This window comes from Thalassophryne amazonica, chromosome 3 (genome assembly GCF_902500255.1).
Source record: "Thalassophryne amazonica chromosome 3, fThaAma1.1, whole genome shotgun sequence".
NCBI classification, from domain to species: Eukaryota; Metazoa; Chordata; class Actinopteri; order Batrachoidiformes; family Batrachoididae; genus Thalassophryne; species Thalassophryne amazonica.
The window spans coordinates 48,075,074-48,101,696 of NC_047105.1; the positions used below are offsets into that span (position 1 = coordinate 48,075,074).

At 43.2% G+C, this 26,623-nt stretch overlaps 1 protein-coding gene across 1 annotated transcript in view; it reads left to right on the forward strand.

Annotated features, from left to right (window-relative positions):
- Window positions 1-26,623, forward strand: part of slc6a1b (solute carrier family 6 member 1b) — a 69,775-nt gene that overhangs the window by 21,797 nt on the left and 21,355 nt on the right. The window contains exons 11-14 of the mRNA XM_034166194.1: window positions 3,241-3,372; window positions 17,941-18,043; window positions 19,405-19,505; window positions 25,286-25,453. Of these exons, the coding sequence (XP_034022085.1) occupies window positions 3,241-3,372; window positions 17,941-18,043; window positions 19,405-19,505; window positions 25,286-25,453 (504 nt within the window). The remainder of the gene's footprint in view (window positions 1-3,240; window positions 3,373-17,940; window positions 18,044-19,404; window positions 19,506-25,285; window positions 25,454-26,623) is intronic.

Here is a 26,623-nt window from a genome sequence, read left to right on the forward strand (position 1 = left end):
TAACACATGACAACAGTGCTAAAAAATAAAATAAAAATCCACTGAACAGGCTGTGGAGCAGCACAGGTAACACACGACAACAGCGCTAAAAAATAAAATAAAAATCCACTGAACAGGCTGTGGAGCAGCACAGGTAACACACGACAACATTGCTAAAAAATAAAATAAAAATCCACTGAACAGGCTGTGGAGCAGCACAGGTAACGCACGACAACAGTGCTAAAAAATAAAATAAAAATCCACTGGACAGGCTGTGGAGCAGCACAGGTAACACACGACAACAGTGCTAAAATAAAATAAAAATCCACTAGGCAAGCTGTGGAGCAGCACGACAACAGTGCTAAAAAATAAAACAAAAATAAAAACGAAAGCGTTAGCAAGCTAGTTAGCCTGCCAACGCTGATGAAGGCCAGCTGATAAAAGAGCTCCGTCGCGATGCTTTGACCGTTAGAGGTCTTCCTTAGGCGTTGGAGCACGGTGAAAAAGTAAAAAAAAAGTAAAAAAGTAAAAAAGTCTTGAAAAAGACTGTTAATTCAAAGAACTCAAACAGCTCAGTTCAAACAGCTAACAGATACAGCAGAACACCGCTGTACTCCGGAACAGGAAGTCAACTGATGAAACTCCCAATTTCATCAGTCATCTCTCAATTGAGATGTCAATTGAAACAAAGGAGAGGATTATCAAACTCTTAAAAGAGGGTAAATCATCACGCAATGTTGCAAAAGATGTTGGTTGTTCACAGTCAGCTGTGTCTAAACTCTGGACCAAATACAAACAACATGGGAAGGTTGTTAAAGGCAAACATACTGGTAGACCAAGGAAGACATCAAAGCGTCAAGACAGAAAACTTAAAGCAATATGTTTCAAAAATCGAAAAATGTACAACAAAACAAATGAGGAACGAATGGGAGGAAACTGGAGTCAACGTCTGTGACCGAACTGTAAGAAACCGCCTAAAGGAAATGGGATTTACATACAGAAAAGCTAAACAAAAGGCATCATTAACACCTAAACAGAAAAAAACAAGGTTACAATGGGCTAAGGAAACGCAATCTTGGACTGTGGATGACTGGATGAAAGTCATATTCAGTGATGAATCTCGAATCTGCATTGGGCAAGGTGATGATGCTGGAACTTTTGTTTGGTGCCTTTCCAATGAGATTTATAAAGATGACTGCCTGAACATGTAAATTTCCACAGTCATTGATGATATGGGGCTGCATGTCAGGTAAAGGCACTGGGGAGATGGCTGTCATTACATCATCAATAAATGCACAAGTTTATGTTGATATTTTGGACAATTGAAAGGATGTTTGGGGAGGATGAAATCATTTTTCAAGATGATAATGCATCTTGCCATAGAGCAAAAACTGCAAAAACATTCCTTGCAAAAAGACACATAGGGTCAATGTCATGGCATAGGGTCAATGTCAATGAGCAGATCTGATTTGATGCAGGTGTTTCATTCATTCATTCATTTAAAAGAAAAAAAAAAACAGAAAAGCAGAAATAAAGCATCTCTATTACCAGAATGAAAAGGAGCAGAGAGAAGAACAAGTCTTATATTTTCTGCCCCTTTTTACAATACAATCTTTCAATATCCAGCGTCATTTTTCAACATTATTTAACAGATTGTATTTCTTTAACTTGTCACATACCACTGACTTATTTCATAATTATGACCATTATTAAATAGATTACATCTCTGACAGGTTACATTTTTAAACTTAAAACATTTCATACATTATTAACAAATTACATTTTTTTTTTTTTACTTCCTTACAGCCCACTAACTTATTTTATAGTTTCATACTTACTTAATACATCTAGTTTAATATGTTTTTTAAATAATTTAAGCGACCTTAATTCTTTAATTTCTTTGTTGAGATTGTTCCATAATTTTACACCATTTACTGCAATACTCCGTTCTTTTACTTTGGTTCTGTATCTTGGTTTTCTAAAGACTTCTAGTCCTTTCAGTTTATAACTACTTACTCTTTTCTCAAACATATTTTGAATGTTTGTTGGTAAAGCATTTTTATTAGCTTGGTACATTGTAATATTTTCAAATCGACCAAATCACGAAATTTAAGTACCCTGTACTTAATGAACAATGGATTAGATGGATCTCTAAAACCACTGTTGCTAATCACCCTTAAAGCTCTTTTCTGCAGAATAAACAAAGGTTGTTGTTAATTTGGGGGATGAAAATTTACAGGGTGATTCCATAATTTTTTCCTCAGAATTGAGTGATTCCATATTTTTTTCCTCTGCTTGGTCTAAAAAAGTAACCGTTACTGACTGCCACAATCTTTTTTTTCTTGATTTCTTATAGTGTTTCTTAAAGCCAGAAAGTTGCCATTTGAAATGACTTTAGTTTTGTGTCATGTCTGTGATCTGCTTTTTTCCTACAAAATTAAACAACTGAATGAACATCCTCTGAGGCCGGTGATTCCATAATTTTTGCCAGGGGTTGTATTGTCAATATGATCAAAATTCAATTGGCCTGGAATCATTTTAGGATTTTGACCCAGGTGGGTCAAAATGCAACAACTAGACACCATAACAAGATGTCCTGTGATGATGTCATGAATGACGTCGGGGGTTTTCAACTGTTGAATGGCATTACAGTGCTGCCAATGGAGCAGAAATGTCCCAGCCCTTCAACTGTAATCATAAATTGAAGTAGAAAGAAAGTGACTGACACAGCTGGTCAATATAAGACACCAGAGATCAGGCTGAGAAAAATCTTCTTTAAATAAATCAGGACATGTTTCACACAATAGCTTTGCTGGATATCTGATGGACAGATAGTACAATACTCACACAAGTCTACTTTACCAGTTAATAATATTAGCAACAGTACCAACATTTTTGTTTCCCAAAATGAGAAAGTAAGGAGTTAATTTTTTTTTTTTTTTAAATCATTGTATTATTAGACTCTGTGTATTTTTGGTAATTCTAAGACAGAAATTCAGAGATCACAGTTCTACTGAATGCAGCATGAACACTTCCTCTTTCATAGCATTTGCAAGATGTCATGGAGCAAACTTCGGAATAAAATTAGTTGGAATTTTGTGATATACCACAGAAATAAAGGTACTTTATAATAGATAGACTTTAAGACAAAGTAAATTCCGTTAATTTGGTGAAAAATCAAAATAGACTACACCCTAAACCAAATAAACGCCAGATAATTTTTGCAGTGGCTTATTTTCTATTCGACTTTGATCTCTGCAGTTCTGTACTGTGGAAGGCTTCATCACTGCACTGGTTGACGAATTCCCTCGGGTTCTCCAGAAGCGACGAGAGATCTTCATTGCAGTCGTCTGCCTCGTTTCCTACATAATTGGATTGTCCAACATCACACAGGTAAATTTATTTTATCCTTACCGGATAAAAACGTCAAGGATTCTTTATTATCAATCCAACCACGTAAAACAGGAAAGTACAAAATTAAGTAGGCAGGTCTCCGTGATCATAATGATCATTGTTAATGGCAAATAGAATGGGATATCTAATTGACAGAACACAAACATAATATAAACAATTAAAACAAATAAATCAACATAACGTGAACAGTGTCAACATACGATCAAGACTACCAGTCCCCAACCTGTATCTATATTAGCCGTAATTTTGTGATATACCACTTATACGGGGTTTATTAGAAAAGTATCCAACCTTATTATTTTTTTCAAAAACCATATGGATTTGAATCACGTGTGATTGCGTCAGCCAAGCTTGAAACTTCATGCGCATGCGTGAGTTTTTTCACGCCTGTCGGTTGTGTCATTCGCCTGTGAGCAGGCTTTGAGTGAGGAGTGGTCCACCCCTGTCGTCGTTTTTTTCATTGTTTAGGAATGGCTCAGAGACTGCCGCTTTGCTTGATCAAAATTTTTTCAGAATTCCTAAACAATGAAAAAAAAACGACGAGAGGGGTGGACCACTCCTCACTCAAAGCTTGCTCACAGGCAGCCAAAAGAATCAACATCATCATATTTCATGCAAAATTTAATTCTATGACAAGTTCTCTCTAAATGCCATATTTCTACAACATTTACATTTGGCATTCTACTAAGGATGCATCTTACTGGGTCCACTAACTCCTGACCTTTCTTCCAGTAGCACCTCCAGGGCAGTGTTTCTATTTAAACACAAGAAATTAATGAAAATCTGTCAGGAACATTACCATCAAATTAGAATTATGGGGTCATTAAAATGCAAAATTTCATCTTGTTGGGGTCGTGATGGAGTAATTTTTCTTACCAATGTGTCTTTGGCCTACTGGAAGTGTTTGAAGAGGACAAAGCTGTAAACATTTAAATTTCTAGCCTTTCTACTCATAATATTCTGTAAAATCATGAGGGTTTAATTTTTTTCTACCTATATTATTCTGGCTTCTACACTGTTCATTGGTTACATGGACTGTGACTTGGGTAGGGTTGTGGAAACCAGTGGTTTAAATGCCTTTGTTGATGAGGAAAGGTTTATTGGCCTTGACTTTGTGGGTGATGCTGTGATCTTTGCAAAATCAGTGGATATCCTGTTTGAAGCACCCGACAACCTGAGTGAGCAATTGGAGTGTCTGGGTTTGCAACTCTCCTGGATCAAGAATATGATGCAGAATTTCAATGACTTTCTGGGCTCAGCCATCAGACATTTGACCATCTGTATGCTGTGAAAGTGTTTCACTTGTTGGGACACTGACTTATCTCAGTTGTGACAATAATATTCTGGGTCCTTGGCCTTTGAGATTGTGAGTTGCCAGGGGAGAGCTTATGGTAACATGAGGTCACTGAACAGAGGTGTATGTTGATGCCAGTATCCTTGCAGGAAAATAGAGTCCAAGTCTTGAGGGCCTGTGTGGTTGTGGTATTTAGATGCTATCCAATGACCTAAGGTGGGGACTTACACAGGAAATTTTGCTGAGTAAAATTTACTTTGCTGGGATAACATTTGAGCCCAGTCTAAACAGAGTTAAATATTCTCAACTACAGGGCTAAATCAACTCAACATAGAGTAAAATTAACTCTTATTGGAGTAGAACCACTAGCTTTGACTAGACGGTGTCGCAGACCGAATGGTCCGCCCTACAACTCGATCAGCCCTACCTTCACTGCACATGCGTCATCAGCCGCGGTTCACCAATTAACACCTTATTTCTGCTTAAAACTGCGCTCCATCATCATCTGTCTCAGCGACAGATATCGGAAGCTTTTGTACAACAATCATTTCCGCATAAATTCAGCATTATTTAATCAGAAAAGGTGGAGAAAGCAATCACAGCACCACAGCTACATGGCGGCTAGCTATTGCGTTCACTGACCGTCTGTCATTTCAGAGCGTCACAGATTATCGCCTTGTTCCTGCTTAAAACGGCCTCGTTTCTGTTTAAAACTGACTTTAAAATGATTTAAGAGGTTTTACCTTGTCATCTGATGGTTAGTAATTCTATTAATCCATTTGATTGCTTTGGGTGAAGACAGTCCATCCACAGAGGGTCTGAGCTCCGAAATGACGCATGAGCAGTGGAGGGGGGGCATTCAGTCAGTGACACCGGTAGAGCTGATTTCACTCTACAATAGAGTTTTTTTTTACTCTTTTTAGACTGTTATCAAATGTTATCCCAGCACAGTAAATTTTACTCAGCAAAACCTCTTCGGATGATCCTTGAGTGCCACTGGAATGATTGTGTGCCAAAGGAGCAGTTACTTAGGGACTCACAGATGAGGAGTATTACTTGCATTGTGAGGGAGTGCCAGCTACAACATTGTGGTCATGTGAATACGTGTCTTTGAGCATGATCTGGCACATAGGTACCTCAGTGTTGATAACCCCAGAGAAAGTTGGAGAAAGCCAAGACGATGTCCACATTTCACCTGGTTGCAGCAGGTAAATAGTTATTTTAGAAAGGTGGGGATGGAAGAGTGGATGCCAACCACCCAGGACTCACGGTGGTTCTGTAGTGTGGTGGATGTGACCGTGTAGCAGGGGCATCGGACTGGGGGGAGGTAAAGGAGGTAAATCCCCAGGGCCAAGAGCATGGGGGGGCACAAAAAAACTGGCATTAAATATAATTTTGTGTTGCATGTTATTAATGTCCATACAATTCATGTTGTAAAACAATACAATTTGAATGAATGTATAAATGTTGCAAAACATAATTCTGCTCTAACAATAATATTGAAAGATCTTTTAGGGCCCCCACCCCTGCACAGTTGTACAATGGTTTAGTCCAGGTGCACAGGCGGCACTCTGCCCCCCCCCCACACACACACCCCAAACGTGGGATCTCACAGAAACAGGAGGTGTTTAGTAGTGCTGAAACAACTAATCGATTTAATCGATTATTAAAATAGTTGTCAACTAATTTAGTCATCGATTAGTTGTCAAATAACTTTGCTTGACCGCAAATGTTTCATTTCTTCCATATAAATCAACTGTTTCTGCAGCGCGGCTTTGCTTTGAACCTTGAACCAATAATTCGCAGATTGAAGCAGTGCTTTGTTGATTCATTGTTTTATTTTGCTTTATCTTAATTTTTCCCCACTAAAACTCCAAAAAGCATACGTCTGTGAGTAATATTTACCTTTTTATGTTAATCTGACCTGTTATGGTCTTCTGAAACAGTTGATAGATGTATTTTATAACTTAAAAACGAGACCAATGCTAACGCGTTAGCATGTCTATGGCGTTTTCAATGTTAAAGTTAGCATTAAGCTGTTGCAGCTGTCAGCACATTTGTGTGCTTTTGTTTTCTGTATAATAATTCATGGCTCAGCATTTGTTGTCGTAAACGAGTCAAATGTATTACAAATTGTAATTTTTTTTATATATATTAGTAATAATAGCAACAACAATAATAGTAATAATAATAATAATAATAATAACCAGTAATAGTAGGGGTGGTGGCCAAGTGGATAATGCACTTGGTTTCAGTGCGGAAGGTTCCCGGTTCAAATCCCACCCCTACCACATTTCTCCATGTAATGTGGAGTTGTGTCAGGAAGGGCATCTGGCGTAAAATTTGTGCCAATTCAACATGCAGATCCACCTTGGATTTGCTATGGCGACCCGAGTACAAAACAAGGGAGCAGCCGAAGGGACTTACTAATGCTACAATACAATTTTAGAGAAAGAAACAAAAGAGCCTGATTAAACACAACAGAAAAGATAAATCCAACTAACAATGAACATAAATAAATAAATGTTTCCTGTGAACACCTGTTGACTCTTAAACCTCCACTTCATCCCTGTTTTATTTAAGTTGAATGACAATTTGGTTTGGTCAAAACATATCTAAGCTGTGTTTTTACACAAGAAAAAATAAACTGCACATTTGTGTCTTTTTTCATGAAAATGTTTTTAAAGATCACATATTACACTTTAGTCAGGCCTTTAAAATACTTTCGTGGACTCTTGCTGTAATAGTATGTTGGCTGTGGTTGAGAGAGTTGCTGTAGGCATCTAAAAATGCTCATAATCGGGTGAAACCTGATGGAAAACGCTTTGTGGTGTGTCACCGATGTATATGTGCAAAATAAAACAAAACACTACTCCAGGTATGTTTTTGACGAGAATATAACATCATAACTTTGTTACAAGCTCCAATGTTGATGTTGTGTGATAAAGGCCTTTTAATATTAACTCACTTAAAGAAATAATGGCAAAACTCACATGTAAGTATAAAAAAGAAACCCCAAAACAATTAATTGAAAAAACAATCGACCGATGAATTGATTACTAAAATAATCGTTAATTGCAGCCCTAGTGTTTAGGCTGAAATAAAATGTCTTTCCTAAAAAAAATTAAAGTCCGGATTTCAAAAAAGAAGAAAAAAAAGGACAGTGAAAGAAAACTAAATGAGGGAAAGCAGCTGCTAACCAAATTCTTTGAAAAGAGAGGTGAGCTTGAAAGCTAGCTATATTGAGTTGGGAGGTCTGGGGGACCAAATTGCACCATTTTCTACAAAAAATGGTGCAATTTGGTGTATTCCTGTGCATTTTAACAGACGGGAATGCACCAAATTGCACCATTTTTCTAGAAAATGGTGCAATTTAGTCCCCCAGACCCACCAACTCAATATTGCTCCACCAACTTTAAAAAGGGTTCTGACTCCCAGGTGTGATCTAAGGTATACATGATTTAGACCTGGTTTGACTACGCATTAGAAATTTGGTGTTTGCATTAATAAAAAAGAACATAACAGTGTGTGTGTGTGTGTGTGTGTGTGTGTGTCGGGGGGGGGGGGGGGTCTTAAGCAGGGGCGTCGGACTGAGGGGGTAAAGGATACTATGTACCCAGGGCCCAGAGCATGGAGGGGGCTCACAAAAAACTGGCATTAAATACATTTTTGTGTTGCATGTTATTAATGTCCATACAATTCATTTTGTAAAATAATGTAATTAGAATGAATGTATAAATGTTGAAAAACATAATTCTGCTCTAACAATAATATTGAAAGATCTCTGAGGGCCCTTCCCACCCCTGCACAGTTGTACAATGGTTTAGTCCGGGCGCACAGGCGACACTCCACCCCTCCTCCACAGAAAGAGGAGGTGTTTAGTAGTGCTGAAACAATTAATCGATTATTAAAATAGTTGTCAACTAATTTAGTCATCAATTAGTTGTTAAATAACTTTGTTTTACCACAAATGTTTATTTTCCTCCATATAAATCAACCGTTTCTGCAGCGCGGCTTTGCTTTGAACCTTGAACCAATCAAAGCAGTGATTCGCAGATCAAAGCAGTGCTTCGATCGGGTGCTTTGTTGATTCAGTGTTTTATTTCGCTTAATCTTAATTTTTCCCCACTAAAACCCCAAAGAGCATATGTCTGTGAGTAACATTTACCTTCTTATGTTAATCTGACTTGTTATGGTCTTCTGAAACAGTTGATAGATGTATTTTATAACTTAAAAACGGGATCGATGCTAACTCGTTAGCATGTCTATGGCGTTTTCAATGTTGAAGTTAGCATTAAGCTGTTGCAGCTGTCAGCACATTTGTTTTCTGTATAATAATTCATGGCTCAGTGTTTGTTGTCGTAAAAGAGTCAAATGTATTACAAATTGTAATATTTTATTAATTTATTTTTATATCATTAATAACAATAGAAACAACAACAATAATAGTAATAATAACTAATAATGCCACAATACAGCTTTAGAGAAACAGACAAAAAGAATCTGATAAAACAAAACAGAAAAGATTAAACCACCTAACAATGAACATAAATAAATATAGAAATAACTGTTTCCTGTGAACACCTAGTGACTCTTAAACCTTCACTTCATCTCTGTTTTATTAAGTTTAATGACAGTTTGTTTTGGTCAAACCACATCTAAGCTGTGTTTTCACACAAGAAAAAAATAAAATGCAGTAAAGTGCACATTTGTGTCTTTTTTCATGAAAATATCTTATTAAATATAACATATTACACTTTCATTAGGCCTTTAAAATACTTTCGTGGACTCTTGCTGTAATATGTTGTCAGTTGCTGTAAGCATCTAAACCTGATGGAAATCTCTTTGTGGTGTGTCAGTGTTGTATATGTGCAAAATAAAACAAAACACTACTCCAGGTATGTTTTTGACAAGAATATAACATAACTTTGTTACAAGGTCAAACTTTGATGTTGTGTGACAAAGGCCTTTTAATAATAACTCACTTAAAGAAATAATGGCAAAACTCACATGTAAGTAAAAAAACAAAACAAAACGATTACTCGAAAAAATAATCGACCAATGAACTGATTAGTAAAATAATCATTAGTTGCAGCCCTAGTGTTTAGGCTGAAATAAAATATGTCTTTTCTAAAAAATCAAGGTCCGGATTTCAAAAAAAGAGGGAAAAAGGACGGAAAGAAAACTAAATGAGGGTAAGCAGCTGCTAATCAAATTCTTTGAAAAGAGAGGTGAGCTTGAGAGCTAGCTAAAATTGCCAAATTGCACCATTTTTCTAGAAAATGGTGCAATTTGGTCGCCCAGACCCCCCAACTCAATATTGCTCCCCCAACTTTAAAAAGGGTTCTGACTCCCAGGTGTGATCTAAGGTGTACATGATTTAGACCTGGTTTGACTACGCATTAGAAATTTGGTGTTTGCGTTAATAAAAAAGAACATAACAGTGGGGGTGGGGGTCTTCAATATGGCTAGTACCTCGGGCCCAGAATTTGGTGCTATGCCCCTGGTCTTCAATATGGCTAGTACCTAGGGCCCAGAATTTAGTGCTACACCCCTGATCTGTAGTGCTGTTATTCTGACATTTCTGATGTTAATTGTTGACCTCAGTGATCGTGGGTCCACACACATCCAGATTTAATTGCTCCATGTCCTTTGTAAATTGCATCAGAATGTCTCCTAGTGGCCAGATTGTATGAGGCTCCACCCTGCTTTCTAATGCTTCTTGTTAAAGTGTTTACTGACTCCATGTTGCTGACTTTTGCTGATGTTTGTGATTTCTGTTTTGTCTGCTGATTTTGTGCTCTGGTTACATTGTTTTTGATCCCATATTATTGACTCTCTGTTGGGAAGGTGTCGTAGCACGGACCCACAACAGGGGGCGCAAATGAACGGACAATGAGTAAGCCAAAAGGTAACAATTTAATGTTGTGATAATACACAACGAAACGTGTCGTAATTTTCACAGTCAATAAACACCAGGTGACGTGTGGGCAGGCTCGAAGATAGAAGACGCCCGACGAGAGAGAAGCCGCGTCCCACACGGCTTCCACCACCAACGGTCTGAAGAACACCAGAGCCGCCAAGTCCCGAGTCCCCAGGTGGCCTCTGTCTTCGGCTGTCGACCCTGGTACTGCTGGCAGAAAGCAGAGATAAGATGTGTGAGTGTGAGTCCGCACACTCAGTAATTCACAGTCCAGACACCGTTAGGAGGGAGCACCTCCACCTCCAAATCACACACACTCGTGCAGCTCCTGGTCAACCACTTATCTGGGATGGGGTGTGAGGTGAAGCCGTCACTGTCACACCAAACGCCAATCCTCCAGACAAGGCAACACTTCAGGAAAACGGCTGCAACAGAAGTTCAGATTAGGACACAACGTATTAGTCAGCAGAGAAATTACCTTGGTACTGGTAGTCGATTTCTCGGCGGGGAGGTGGAGTTGCAGTCCGGCTTATATAGTGGTGTAGATGAGTGACAGCTGGAGTGATGAGTGACAGCTGTCACTTCCTCTGGGTCTGGCGCCCTCTCGTGCTTGGAGCCCGCACTCCAAGCAGGGCGCCCTCTGGTGGTAGTGGGCCAGCAGTACCTCCTCTTCAGCGGCCCACACAACAGGACCCCCCCCTCAACGGGCGCCTCCTGGCGCCCGACCTGGCTTGTCTGGGTGTCGTCTGTAGAAATCGGCCAGGAGGGCCGGGTCCAGGATGAAGCTCCTCTTCACCCAGGAGCATTCCTCAGGTCCATACCCCTCCCAGTCCACCAGATATTGGAACCCCCGGGCCTTACGACGGACGTCCAGGAGCCTGCGGACCGTCCAAGCAGGTTCCCCGTCGATGAGCCGGGCAGGAGGCGGCGTAGGTCCAGGTGCACAGAGGGGCGAGGTGTGGTGTGGCTTGATACGGGACACGTGGAAGGCAGGGTGGATCCGCAGTGAAGCCGGGAGTCGGAGCTTCACTGCGGCCGGGTTGATGATCTTGAGGATGGGGAATGGTCCGATGTATCTGTCCTTTAATTTGGGTGAGTCCACACAGAGGGGGATGTCCTTTGTTGACAGCCACACCTCCTGCCCGGGCTGGTATGTGGGGGCCGGGGAACGTCGGTGGTCCGCATGGGTCTTGGCCCTCGTCCGGGCCTTTAACAGGGCAGAGTGGGCGGTCCGCCACACCCGGCGGCACCTTCTGAGGTGGGCCTGGACCGAGGGCACACCGACCTCTCCCTCCACCAGCGGGAACAATGGGGGCTGGAACTCCAAACATGCCTCAAAAGGGGAGAGGCCGGTAGCAGACGAGACTTGGCTGTTATGGGCATACTCGATCCAGGCCAGATGGTGACTCCAGGCCGCCGGGTGTGTGGAGGTGACGCAGCGAAGGGCCTGTTCCAACTCATGGTTAGCCCACTCTGCCTGGCCGTTGGTCTGGGGGTGGTACCCGGACGAGAGACTCACGGTGGCCCCCAGCTCCTTACAGAAACTCTTTCACACCTGCGAAGAGAACTGGGGACCACGATCTGATACAATGTCCGATGGTATCCCATGCAGCCGCATGACGTGGTGGACCAGGAGGTCTGCCGTCTCCTGGGCTGTCGGGAGCTTCGGGAGGGCCACGAAGTGGGCCACCTTGGAGAACCGGTCCACTATCGTGAGAATAACGGTGTTGCCCTGGGACGGCGGGAGGCCCGTGATGAAGTCCAGGCCGATGTGAGACCAGGGGCGATGAGGCACTGGCAGGGGTTGGAGGAGTCCCGTCGTCCTCCGATGGTCTGCCTTGCCCCTGGCGCAGATTGTACAGGCCTGGACGTAGTCCCGGACGTCGGTTTCCAGGGACGCCCACCAGAAGCGCTGCTGGACTACTGCCATGGTCCTACGCACTCCGGGATGACAGGAGAGCTTGGACCCGTGACAGAAGTCCAATACGGCAGCTCTTGCCTCTGGTGGGACGTACAGTCTGTTCTTGGGGCCAGTCCCCGGGTCCGGGCTCCTTGTCAGGGCCTCCCGGACGGTCTCCTCCACGTCCCAGGTGAGGGTGGCCACGACAGTGGACTCGGGGATGATGGTCTCGGTGGGGTTCGACAGCCCCGCTTTGGCTTCTTCTTTCGTGCACCCGGGACAATGCATCTGGTTTTTGGTTCTTGGTCCCGGGGCGATACGTGATCTGGAAGTCAAAGCGTCCGAAGAACAGAGACCAGCGGGCTTGCCTGGGGTTCAGCCGCTTGGCGGTCCGGATGTACTCCAGGTTCCGATGGTCTGTGAAAACCGTGAAGGGCAACGATGCCCCCTCCAGCAGGTGTCTCCACTGTTCAAGAGCCTCCTTCACCGCGAGAAGTTCCCGATTGCCGACGTCATAGTTCCGTTCAGCTGGGGTCAACCTGCGGGAATAAAAGGCACAAGGATGGAGGACTTTATCAGCCTCCACGCTCTGGGACAGCACGGCTCCTATCCCTGAGTCAGAGGCGTCCACTTCTACTATGTACTGGCGATCAGGATCAGGCTGCACCAGAACTGGTGCAGTCGAGAACCGGCGTTTCAACTCCTGGAACGCGGCTTCGCACCGATCCGACCAGGCGAAGGGGACCTTGGTGGAGGTCAGGGCAGTCAGGGGGCTAACTACCTGACTGTAACCTTTAATGAACCTCCTGTAGAAATTTGCAAAGCCGAGGAACTGCTGTAGTTTCCTGCGGCTTGTTGGTTGGGGCCAATCTCTCACCGCCGCAACCTTAGCCGGATCAGGGGTGACGGAGTTGGAGGAGATGATGAACCCCAGGAAGGACAAAGAAGTGCGGTGGAACTCGCACTTCTCGCCCTTCACAAACAGCCGGTTCTCCAACAACCGCTGTAGGACCTGACGTACATGCTGGACATGGGTCTCAGGGTCCGGGGAAAAGATGAGTATATCGTCCAGATATACGAAGACGAACCGATGCAGGAAGTCCCGCAAGACGTCATTTGCCAAAGCTTGGAACGTCGCGGGGGCGTTAGTGAGGCCGAACGGCATGACCAGGTACTCAAAATGACCTAACGGGGTGTTGAATGCCGTCTTCCATTCGTCTCCCTTCCGGATCCGAACCAGGTGGTACGCGTTTCTAAGATCCAATTTAGTGAAAATTTGGGCTCCATGCAGGGGCGTGAACACTGAATCCAACAGAGGTAACGGGTATCGGTTGCGAACCGTGATCTCGTTCAGCCCTCTGTAATCAATGCATGGACGGAGTCCGCCGTCTTTCTTGCCCACAAAAAAGAAACCAGCACCCATCGGGGAGGTGGAGTTTCGGATCAGCCCGGCAGCTAAGGAGTCCCGGATGTAGGTCTCCATTGATTCGCGTTCCGGACGTGAGAGGTTGTACAACCTACTGGACGGGTACTCAGCGCCCGGGACCAAATCGATGGCACAATCATACGGTCGGTGCGGGGGAAGAGTGAGTGCCAGATCTTTGCTGAAAATGTCAGCAAGATCGTGGTACTCCTTTGGCACCGCCGATAGATTGGGGGGGACTTTGACCTCCTCATTAGCCGTAGTGCCGGGAGGAACTGAGGATCCTATGCACTCCCGGTGGCAGGTTTCGCTCCACTGCGTCACAACCCCAGACGGCCAATCAATCCGGGGATTGTGCTTCACCATCCATGGAAAGCCCAAAATCACTCGGGAGGTAGAAGGTGTTACATGGAACACTATCTCCTCCCTGTGATTCCCAGACACAACCAAAGTCACTGGTTGTGTCTGATGTGTGATTAATGGAAGCAGGGTGCCATCTAGTGCTCGCACCTGCAATGGTGCCGGCAGAGCCACCAGAGGGAGCCCTACTTCCTTTACCCATCTGCTGTCCAGCAGATTCCCTTCAGACCCCGTGTCTATCAGTGCTGGGGCATGAAGGGTTAAATCCCCACAAAGGATTGTTACTGGGATTCGTGCAGATTTGCGGGGTTTTCCCGCGTGCGTGTTATGACCCACCCTTAGCCGAGTTTCTAAGGACAGGCGTTGTAGTTTGACCGTTTTAGGGCAGTCCTTCTGCATGTGCTCGCAAGAGCCGCAGACAAAACACTCCCCGCGGGCCAGCCTCCTTTGTCTGATTTTTGATTTTAATTTGGCCCTGCTCATGTCCCTAGCATCCTCAGCAGGGGGAGCTGTAGCCACACGGAGCTCTCTGGCAGTGAAGCGTGGGGACGACGTCACCTTGTCGGAACCGGAAGGGGGAGGGACGGCTCGTGCCCGGTCACGCCTCCCGGCCTGCTCCCGACGATGCTCGCTTAAACGGTTGTCTAAGCGTATAACCAAATCGATCAGGGAGCACCTCCACCTCCAAATCACACACACTCGTGCAGCTCCTGGTCAACCACTTATCTGGGATGGGGTGTGAGGTGAAGCCGTCACTGTCACACCAAACGCCAATCCTCCAGACAAGGCAACACTTCAGGAAAACGGCTGCAACAGAAGTTCAGATTAGGACACAACGTATTAGTCAGCAGAGAAATTACCTTGGTACTGGTAGTCGATTTCTCGGCGGGGAGGTGGAGTTGCAGTCCGGCTTATATAGTGGTGTAGATGAGTGACAGCTGGAGTGATGAGTGACAGCTGTCACTTCCTCTGGGTCTGGCGCCCTCTCGTGCTTGGAGCCCGCACTCCAAGCAGGGCGCCCTCTGGTGGTAGTGGGCCAGCAGTACCTCCTCTTCAGCGGCCCACACAACACTCTCGCTGCCATTCCACATTCCTGTCTGTGGTATGAGAAGTCCTGATTATTGAATGAGAGTTGAAACACTTTTTCATAATTACAGTGCATCCAAAAGGGCCTCTTCACACATACTAGTGTGAATACGTACAACTCAGGGCGACTCACAGCGGTAGAGCTCGTATGAGCGCACCACTAAACATCGCGCCGACGGGCAAGCTTGCATGATGCCAGTGAGAAGGTTCGTGCATGCAACTGTGTCTTTAGAGCAGGAACACAGTGCAAGCTGCTGCAGTTGCTCACACTGTGTTCCATGGGACGAAGTGCACCACATCGCACCACTGATGTGAAGGAAAATAAAATAAAAATCAGCTATATAATTAGTGAATATCACTGGGTTGATATAAATAATGCATAAAAGGGGACGCAATACAGAACGACGCAATACAGAACCCCGCGGCTAAATAACCTTGGTTAAATAAAAAAAAAATAGCCACTCACAGGATTTGAACCTGCACACTCTGATTACCACATGGAAACTGCACTACAATCACTGTGTTGTAACAGGAGCGTGAAATGGCTAAAACCAACAACCAGTTAAACGTATTTTCTAAAAATAAATTAAAAAGCGCTGTGATAAATGACCAAATGGCATTTGGTACGGGGCAGTGAAACACACACACACATCTGTTGTGGGGGGAGCCGACACTTTGGTATGCCACGTGCAACTTCACAGTTGTGGGGCACTTAGCCAAATTTCACTGCCAGCTCGACAATGATTGTCTGCTGACTGTTGTCGTGTTAATAGTGAGAATGGCCACACACTTTCACAAGTGCCAAATGAGCAGTGTTAGATGTTCATGTGTGTCACCTGGAATTTGGCTGACACCTGCCGCGGGAGGGATCAATGGGTTCGCACAGTGCACACTCTGTCTTTCAGCCGCTGGTGTCCTCAAATAGTTGTAGCAAGTGTACGAGGCAGCTGCAATTTTACATCTTTTGCACACAATTCCTGCTTCATGCGCACTTTATGCGCAAATTGATCAAATTCGCACTATATGTGAAGGGGCCCTAAAGTATTCACGCACCTGCAGTTTGCCAAAAGGCACCTTAAGGACTCTCAGACCATGAGAAACAAAATTCTCTAGTCTGATGAGACAAAGATTGAACTCTTTGGTGTGAATGCCAGGTGTCATGTTTAGAGGAAACCAGGCACCATCCCTACAGTGAAGCATGGTGGTGGCAGCATCATGCTGTGGGGATGTTTTTCAGTGACAGGAATTACAAGACTAGTCAGGATTGAGGGAAAGATTAATCCAGCGATGTACAGAGACATCCTGGATGAAAACCTGCTCCAGAGCGCTTTTGACCTCAGACTGGGGTGAGGGTTTATCTGTCAGCAGGACAATGACCCTTCATCTGTCAACAGAACAACGACCCTAAGCACACAACCAAGATATCAAAGGAGTACCTTCAGGACAACTCTGTGAATGTCCTTGAGTGGCCCAACCAGAGCCCAGACCTAAATCCGATTGAACATATCTGGAGAGATCTGAAAGTGGCTGTGCACTGACGCTCCCCATCCAACTTGATGGAACTTGAGAGGTGCTGCAAAGAGGAATGGACAAACCTGCCCAAAGATAGATGCACCAAGCTTGAGGCATCATATTCAAGAAGACTTGATGCTGTAATTGCTGCCAAAGATGCATCAACAAAGTATTGAGCAAAGACTGTGAATAGTTATGGACATATGATTTCTTAGTTTTTTTTATTTTTAATAAATTTGCAAAAAAAAAAAAATCATGTTGTCATTATGGGGTGTTGTGTGTAGAATTTTGAGGGAGAAAATGAATTTGGTCCATTTTGGAATAAAGCTGTAACATAAAATGTGGAAAAAGTGCTGAGAATAAGTTCCAGATGCACCATAATAATAATAATAATAATAATAATAATAATAATAATAATAATAATAATAATAATAATAATAATAATAATAACAATAGGTGGCACGGTGGCTTAATGTCCTGGGTTTGCTTCCTCTGGTCATTTTCCATGCCATTTGCATGTTCTCCCCATATTAATAAGGTAAGCATGCAAAAATAAAACTAGGAAGTATAGAAATGCTGTGTTGAAAATTCCTTGCTCTTTAAAAAAATAAAAAACACTTGGGGAAATTTTTGAAGAAAACATTAAATTTCATAGTGGAGCCAGTAATTTTGTCCTCATCTGTATGTGTCAGAAGTACAATAGACTGGGGGCCCATCCAGAGTGTGGCCTGTCTCTTGCCCAGTGACGACTAGGATAGGGTCCACTTCCCGCTTGACCCTCAACTGGAATAAGCAGAATGAATGAATTAATGATAATAATAAATTATTGAGTAAGCCCTTTCAAGAAAAAAAATACGAAGTATTGTACAATCTAAATGAAGTTTAAAAACATTAGCTTTCAACAAATATTTGAACAAATCAGGTTGAATGAGGTACTTTTTGCAATATTCACTACATTCAGATTGTGCTGGGCTGCTGTAATACATCTCAGAATGTCCTGCCACCCACTGTTTCATCTGTCTGTTCTTCTCCTTCCTCTCCTCGGACAGGGTGGACTCTATGTGTTCAAACTATTTGACTACTACTCTGCAAGTGGGATGTCGCTGCTCTTCTTGGTCTTCTTTGAGTGCATCTCTATTTCATGGGTCTACGGTGAGCCAAATGATGTCTCAGTAATCTTCTCATAGTTCATTCTATGGATCCTTTGACTAACCAGAAGAAATTATTTTCAGTCTTCAGGTCTAAACACATGTAGGGATCTACTGTAATGGAGGACACAGTCTGTCTGAAATGCAGAAATGATTACATGTGAACTATAGTATTTCTGAAGAAATACTTTTTTCAGATCTGTTTTTATCTGCATCTCATCAAATTACTGCTTACTAAATATGGACAGAAGTAGCTCTCTAAAATCACATTGGATATATTCTTGTGGTTAGAGGGCCGGATAGGACTGAACCATTTCAGCTGATGGACTCAAATGCTGGGAGCAAGGAAGAGAACTTGGTTGTGAATGAAAAGAGATTTATTTACAATAAATAAACAATATTGCTGTGCTGGGGATACCTGCGAGTCAGTCCACAGGTAGTGGTGGAAATTAGGGAGGTGCAGGGTCCTGAGCCAGTCTTGTAAGTTGGAGAAATGAACAGAAATCCTGGAGTATATCTGGCTGGAGCCGGAGCCAGGTGGGATGCACAGAGCCAAGGATGAAGAACTGCATGTCTTACGATGCAGTTCCAATTAAGCAGGACTTGGCTTCAGAAATGACTTGGAAAGTTCTTAATAGTTCAGCATCAGAGTCCATATAGTTCTTGGAAACAGTTCTTGGAAATAGGTATTGAATATAGTTCTTGGAAACAGTTCTTGGTCATACACAGTCACAAACAGGAGCAGGGTGAGAGCAGGAGCTCACAAACTCAGAGTCATGCAGGAACTTGGCTGAAGGAGGCAGAGCAGTGCGCTCTGAGGCTGTGAGCAGCTGAGTTCCAAAGTGATGTAGTGCTTGGTAGTGGCATGGGAGCCAGGAGCAGTGTAGCATGGAAGCCACGCAGGAAGGCATCTGGAAACACCAAAAGATCAACGAGTTCTAATACAGAAATTAGAGGTAGCCAGGTTACCTTGAGATGAGCTGTGGGAAGCTCAGACATCAGAGAGATTGGAAGCGACAGGAATGATGACGTAATGATCATAGAGAATCAATGTCAGCGTAGAATCTGGCTGTGGAATCATGCTGTAGAATCTGGCAGTGACTGAGCTCAAAGCTAGGGTTTAAGTAACCTGCTCCTGATGAGCAGCAAGTGTGAGTAGCTGATGAGCGGCAGGTGTTCCTCGGCTCTGCAGCACATCACCTGGAGGGAAAACAGACAACCATCACACAAAAGGAGACAGAAGGGAGGGGGAGAAAGGCAGACAAAAGGCTGGCCACAACATATATCTGAGACTATAAGGATAGAAACTGTACTCTGGTTTGAATGCATTTTGCATCATGTGTCATTGTCTGTTTTGGATTTTAGGCGTGAACAAATTTTATGACAACATTGAAGAAATGGTTGGTTATCGACCCTGCTTGTGGTGGAAAGCCTGCTGGGTTATCTTCACTCCACTCGTTGTGGCCGTAAGTACTTTATTTATTTAGTTTTGGTCATCCCATGTATATGATAAAGTAGCCATAAAGCACAAAATTGTTTATAAAAAGCTTACTTAAACAACAAGGTCCCACAAGTCTATGCCTGTGCATCTACAGTGAGGAAAATAAGTATTTGAACACCCTGCAGTTTTGCAAGTTCTCCCACTTAGAAATCATGGAGGGGTCTGAAATTTTCATCTTAGGTGCATGTCCACTGTGAGAGACATAATCTAAAAAAAAAAAAAAAATACAGAAATCACAATGTATGATTTTTTAATAATTTATTTGTATGTTACTGCTGCAAATAAGTATTGGAACACCTGTGAAAATCAATGTTAATATTTGGTACAGTAGCCTTTGCAATTACAGAGGTCAAACGTTTCCTGTAGTTTTTCACCAGGTTTACACACACTGCAGCAGGGATTTTGGTCCACTCCTCCATACATCTTCTCCAAATCTTTCAGGTTTGGAGTTTCAGCTCGCTCAAAAGATTTTCTATTGAGTTCAGGTCTGGAGACTGGCCAGGCCACTCCAGGACCTTGAAATGCTTCTTACGGAGCCCCTCCTTAGTTGGCCTGGCTGTGTGTTTGGGGTCATTGTCATGCTGGAAGACCCAGCCATGACCCATCTTCAATGTTCTTTCTGAGGGAAGGAGGTTGTTTGCCAAAATCTCGCAATACTATTATTATTGTATTGGTTTATTGTATGGCTTTTGCCTTACAATATAGCACCTTGGGGCAACTGTTTGTTGTGATTTGGCGCTATATAAATAAAATTGATTTGATTTGATTTGAATACATGACCCCATCCATTCTCCCTTCAATACGGTGCAGTCGTCCTGTCCCCTTTGCAGAAGAGCACCCCCAGAGTATGATGTTTCCACCCCCATGCTTCATGGTTGGGATGGTTTTCTTGGGGTTGTTCTCATCCTCCAAACATGGTAAGTGGAGTTGATTCCAAGAAGCTCTATTCTGGTCTCATCTGACCACATGACCTTCTCCCATGCCTCCTCTGGATCATCCAGATGGTCACTAGTGAACTTCAAACAGGCCTGGACATGTGCTGGCTTGAGCAGGGGGCCCTTGCTGCCCTGCAGGATTTTAAACCATGACAGCATCATGTGTTACTAATGTAATCTTTGTGACTGTGGTCCCAGCTCTCTTCAGGTCATTGACCAGGTCCTCCTGTGTAGTTCTGAGCTTTCTCAGAATCATCCTTACCCCACAAAGTGAGATCTTGCATGGAATCCCAGACCTAGGAAGATTGACAGTCATCTTGTGTTTCTTCCACTTTCTAATAAATAATCATAACAGTTGTTGTTTTCTACCAAGCTGCTTGCCTGTTGTCCTGTAGTCCATCCCAGCCTTGTGCAGGTCTCCAGTTTTGTCCCTGGTGTCCTTAGACAGCTCTTTGGTCTTGCTATGGTGGACAGGTTGGAGTCTGATTGATTGAGTGTGTGAACAGGCAGGGGCATGCTGGGAACATTTTTCAGCTCGGGAGTTTCATATCCAACCGGCCCACAAACCGCCAGCGCAGAGATAATAAGAGTTCTGCTGTGGCATTTAAATCCAGCATTTATGTGCCGACTGACTGTGAAAATTGGGTGTCTTATAATAGAAAGTAAAAGTTAGTTAGTTAACACAAGATCGGTATTGTTAACTCACCAGTACACGACCTTAAGGCGGGCTTACACTGTGCGATTTTTGGCCCTTTTTCAGCCGATTTTTCACTCGCGAGAATTTTTTGGATCGCGTCGAGTTTCAGCTTAATCGTGCGTCCTGCGTCATGCAGTCTACATGGAGTAACGAGCTGCGTTTAACATCTCACGGCCACCTCCCGATGGGGAATCATATGGTCGAATGAAAATCAAACCTGTTTGATATTTTGGTCGGCCGTCGTGACTTGTGAGGGTTCCACGCTGTTGAAGCAGCGCTACAAGCGTCTACGCGCTGAATACCTCGCGCACTGTGCATGTGCAAACACCGGAGAGAGCAAACAGTGATCTCATGTAAAGTCTTGTGTTTTGTTTTGTTTTGTTTTTTGCGTTCCCTCGCAATAACCTAATATCATATTAAAGTTCATGCCTATCAGCGCACACAATGAGTGGGATCAGGTGGTGGGAGACTGAACGTATATGTGCTCGCGCACACACACACACACACACACAGTAGACAACAACAGGATTTACGACGGATGAGGGAATACGTTGCTACACCTTGCGCAGCTGTACGACTCCATATGAAATATAGTTTATTTATACAACAGTGTAAGTAGCAACACCTGTTATGAATGTTTATGTTTTCTTTTTTACCGTCCTCTCGTGAATCATGTTGCTGTCTGCTGTGTGTGCGCGCGCGCATATACGTTCAGTCTCCCCCACCTGATTTCACTCACTGTGCGCACTGATAGGCATGAAATAAATTTTTATTTAAAAAAAACGCGACCCCGACATGTGGTTTTTGAATGTACAATGTGAGCAGTCAGATCGCATCAGAGCATCGGGCCGTACAGTGTGAGACCATGAATCGTGCGCGCTGAACTTTTAAACCCTGCGGTTTTGTCGCACAGTTTGAGCTGGAGCCAAGTACAACGATTGAAAATATCGTACAGTGTATGCCCAGCCAAGTCAGTGAAGGCTGTAAGTAGCTGGAAGAGGTGGTACTGGACTACAAATGTTGATGAGGCTGACATCCTGGCATCAACAGGCATGTAGCCTGTTATGCCCTATTTATCATTTCCCTCTTCGCTCTGTCTTCTTGAAAAAAATATCTGTGAGCTTTGCACACTTGGCAGCATCTTCCTCCAAAGCTTTTCTTTTTCTTAATCTAGCTTTTTCAGCTCCACCTGGCTTTTTTTTCTGTCCATCTTTTCATTCACAGGTAGCACAAGTCCCATCTGGGTGCACAGGGCTTGATTGGACTGAACTAACTGTAATGAATGCATAGGGGTGTTAAACGTGTAATGGTATGTCCCTACCTTAGGCTTTGGAAACTAAATTTTCATGAATTGTAAAAATTCAGGAATTTTCATGATTGTAAAACATTCATAACACTTAATGTCTTCTCTTTAAGATACAGCAGCCCAAGTGTCTTGCTGTGTAGCCTAACATTGGTGGTCATATATGTATGCATATATTAACCCCCCCTCACAACAGCCCCAGGTTGGACCAGCCCACCGGGAAAACTCCCGACTCTCCCGATTACCCAGCACGCGGTAGTGAACAGGTGTCTTTTATACAAGTAGCAAGTTTAAACAGGTGCAATTAATACAGGTAAAGAGTGCAGAGTAAGAGGGCTTCTTAAAGAAAAATTAACAGGTCTGTGAGAGCCAGAATTCTTGCTGGTTGGTCGGTGATCAAATACTTATTTGCAGCAGTAACATACAAATAAATTATTTTAAAAAATCATACATTGTGATTTCCGGATTTTTTTTTTTTTTTTAGATTATGTCTCTCACAGTGGACATGCACCGAAGATGAAAATTTCAGACCCCTCCATGATTTCTAAGTGGGAGAACTTGCAAAATTACAGGGTGTTCAAATACTTATTTTCCTCACTGTATGAACACAAGTAGTAAGAGCAATTTAGTCTTGAAACAGTTTGTTCTGGAATTTTATGATATATACCCTGTTACTAAGGGGGCAAGAACAGGATTATTTGAATCAGTGAGTGACAGTGGGATTGAAAAATTTCCATAAGTAATTCCACAAAATCTGCAGTCCAAGTTGAAATTTTCAGGATAGCTCCAGATGTGTAGAATCACATACTGAATGTCCATGGCATCCAAAATGGCTGCCATTTCACTTATTTTTACTTATCATTGATCTAGTAAGGTGAAAAAATAAATTGAAAGTATTAAGACATGAGAAATTCCAACAGTCAAATAGAGGTTGGGAGTATTAGAAATGTCAGAAGCTAAGATGGTGGCCATATTGGAATCAAAACCGGCTACCTTTATGTGTGTCAGTGCAATAATACATAATGAGCATGGGCAACACCATCAACGAGATGCTTGTTCAGCAGGATAGAAGGCTACATTAAGGGGAGAACATCGAGAATCAACAACAGGGGTCTTCAACTCGAGTCCTCAAGGCCCAGTGTTCTGCACCTTTTAGATGTGTCCCTGGTCCAACACACCTGAATCAAATGGCTGAATTACCTCGTCAGTGTGCAGTCAAGTTATCCAGAGTGCCGCTAATTACCTCATTAATTGAATCAGGTGTGTTGAAACAGTGACACATCTAAAGGTTGCAGGACATTAGCCCTCTAGGACTCGAGTTGAAGACCCCTGATCTACAATAACTCCAGGAAAAGACACACATCCAGGACACCTAGCAATGGGGACATAGTTAAGGGCCCCTTCACACATAGTATGAATAAGTACAAATCAGGGCGAATCACGACAGAACAGCTCGTATGAGCACACCACGAAAACAGTGAGCCAACAGGCAGCCGTGAATGATCACGCTGCAACGGTTTCGTGCACGCAACGGTGTTGTGCATGAACGTGCACGACACTGTCGCAGTGGGAACACAGTGCAAGCAGCTGTGACGTGTTGCACCACATCATGCCGCTGATGTGGAGAAAAAGAAAATTAAAACCAGCTGTATAGTTAGTACATATCACTGGGTTGATATAATTAATAAATAAAAGGGGACACAATACAGAACCCTGCTGTTAAATAATGCTGGTTAAATAAAAAATAAATGTCACTCATGGGATTCGAACTTGCAATTTATAAAAGCTCTGATTACCAGACAGAAACTTTACCACTGCACTATAATCACTGTCTTATAACAGGAGCACGAAATGACTAAAATCAACAAGGACATAAATGTATTTTTTTTCAAAAGAGAAAAAAGCGCTGTGATAATTGACCAAACGACGTTTGTTACAGTGTATTTCTGCTGATACGTGACTGAAAGTGGCGTATTTGTCGCACTGTTGGCTTGTCATATAGTCCTGCAGAGTGCTGCTCACAGGACATGCATATCCGGCCTGACCTGCGTGTCCTGTCAGACAGAAGTGACATTCAAATCGCCTGCTGTGTGTGCACATGAACTGACGGTCTGTTTCAGCTGGGACAGCCTGTCAATGTGCACTGTCTCCAGCCCATCGCAAAAGCCATGTATTTCCATATGAGGACAGCAAGCACACACACGCGTATGTTCGTCAACATGGCACGTGTTCTGCAGCTGTGAAGTCCAGCACCAGAGTTGTCAACAGCTGCTGCTGTTGGCAGCCAACCACACCCCCTGTCCATTCAGTGCCCACACCAAGGTGTCACACTGTTATCAGATGAGAGGTGCCTCATCTGCGGGGGGGGGGGGGGGGGGCGAACCACACACGCCATGTTTTGGGGGGGGAACAGGCGAAACACATGCACACAACTTCACAGTCACGGGGTCACTGAGATAAATTTCACTGCCAACTTGAAAGTGACTGTCTGCTGACTGTTTTCATGCTAACTGCGCGAATGACCACACATTTTCAAAATGCCAAGCGAGTGGTGTTAGATGTTCGTGTGTGTCAGCTGGAATTTGGCCGACACCTACCGCAGGAGGTGTGCGCAAATAGTTGTAGCAACAGGTGTACAAGGTACTGGAGGCAGCTCCGATTTTACACGTATTACATACAATTCCTGCGTCGTGTGCAATTCAGCCACATTCGTACAATGTGTGAAGGGGCCCTAAGATAGAAATGGAGTTGGGGCAGCGATGGAGAGCACGATGATGATGATTCTAAGATCACTTGTTTGTGTCTTCCAGGGAGTGTTCTTGTTTAGTGCTGTGCAAATGGTTCCTCTCACCATGGGTGATTACGTGTTCCCCGCCTGGGGTCAGGGGGTCGGCTGGTTCATGGCCTTGTCCTCCATGACCCTCATCCCTGGCTACATGGGCTACATGTTCCTCACACTGAAGGGCACGTACAAAGAGGTAGGATCAAAGTGGATTCATTCTATTAGTTAAAAATATGAACACGTTTTCACCTCTATTACTGTGTTTGTTATGAAGCAAGTAATATGTGCAATGTAATGCACATATAGAAAGTAGGATCACTGTATGTTTCCAGCATTTAGTACAGGTATGCCAGGGGCTTGGGACAAATGTACTCAAAGCTATTTTTAGCATAAATTGAAAACCTAAGGTGCCACATCAGTATTTCTTTTTTTAATATTAAATGTACCAGGAGTGGCATTTTCAACATTAGTACAGCAGCAAACAACTCTTTTCCATGTAAATATTCTGTGGTGACTTACTGGAGTCCTGTGCAGAGAATGAAGTAATACTCCCTCTGTGCACTAATCTTTTCTGTCCCTTGTTTACCGTTTCATTCTGGCTATGCCCTGTGAAAGTGATGACCCTCCCCATGTTTACAAAGAGATAACAGTACTCACTCAGCCCAGAAATGTCATAGACCTTCCAGAAATACATCCAAAAATCACTTTTAGAGGTTAAAAATGCCTTTGACCAACAATGTGTACAGACTAGAATTCACACATCTTCCTATATAGACCTGTTAAAAAGCACCAATAATGTAGATGAGTAGGTAGGTAACGGAGCAACACGGTGCGTCCATTCCAGCAGACACTTGTATCCACTATCTCCAAAAAATAACTACTATGATCTTGTAACTTGGAAAATTAAAACAGTGCATAATGAGGATAAAGCCATTAGATGATAGTTAGGTTTAATTGGCCAGATCAATCAATAAAGCAACTTTGTTTTATTGATATCCCATAAATACAACTGCCATTTTAGGGCTTTGCTGAAATTAGATCATGCTCAAATTTAAACTCATCCTAGATACATTTGTCTGACATGCCCAGTTCAAATTTGGTAAAAATCCAAAACATTTTCTTCAAGTTATCATGGGCACAACGATGCAGAGACAGTGCATTTATATATTCTCTGTTTGGTTTGGTGGGGATGATAATCAAAAATGTGTTTAATACTGTGTTTAATCTGTAAAGGTTGTGGTTTGACTAAAGCTCAGTTTCTTTTTGTGTGGAGTGTGAGTGGGTTTTTTTATGATCTGCTAGTGCAGACTGTTAGCTCTGAGTTCATCCACTCAGTGTTATCTTGGATGTTAATTAGCAAGATGGC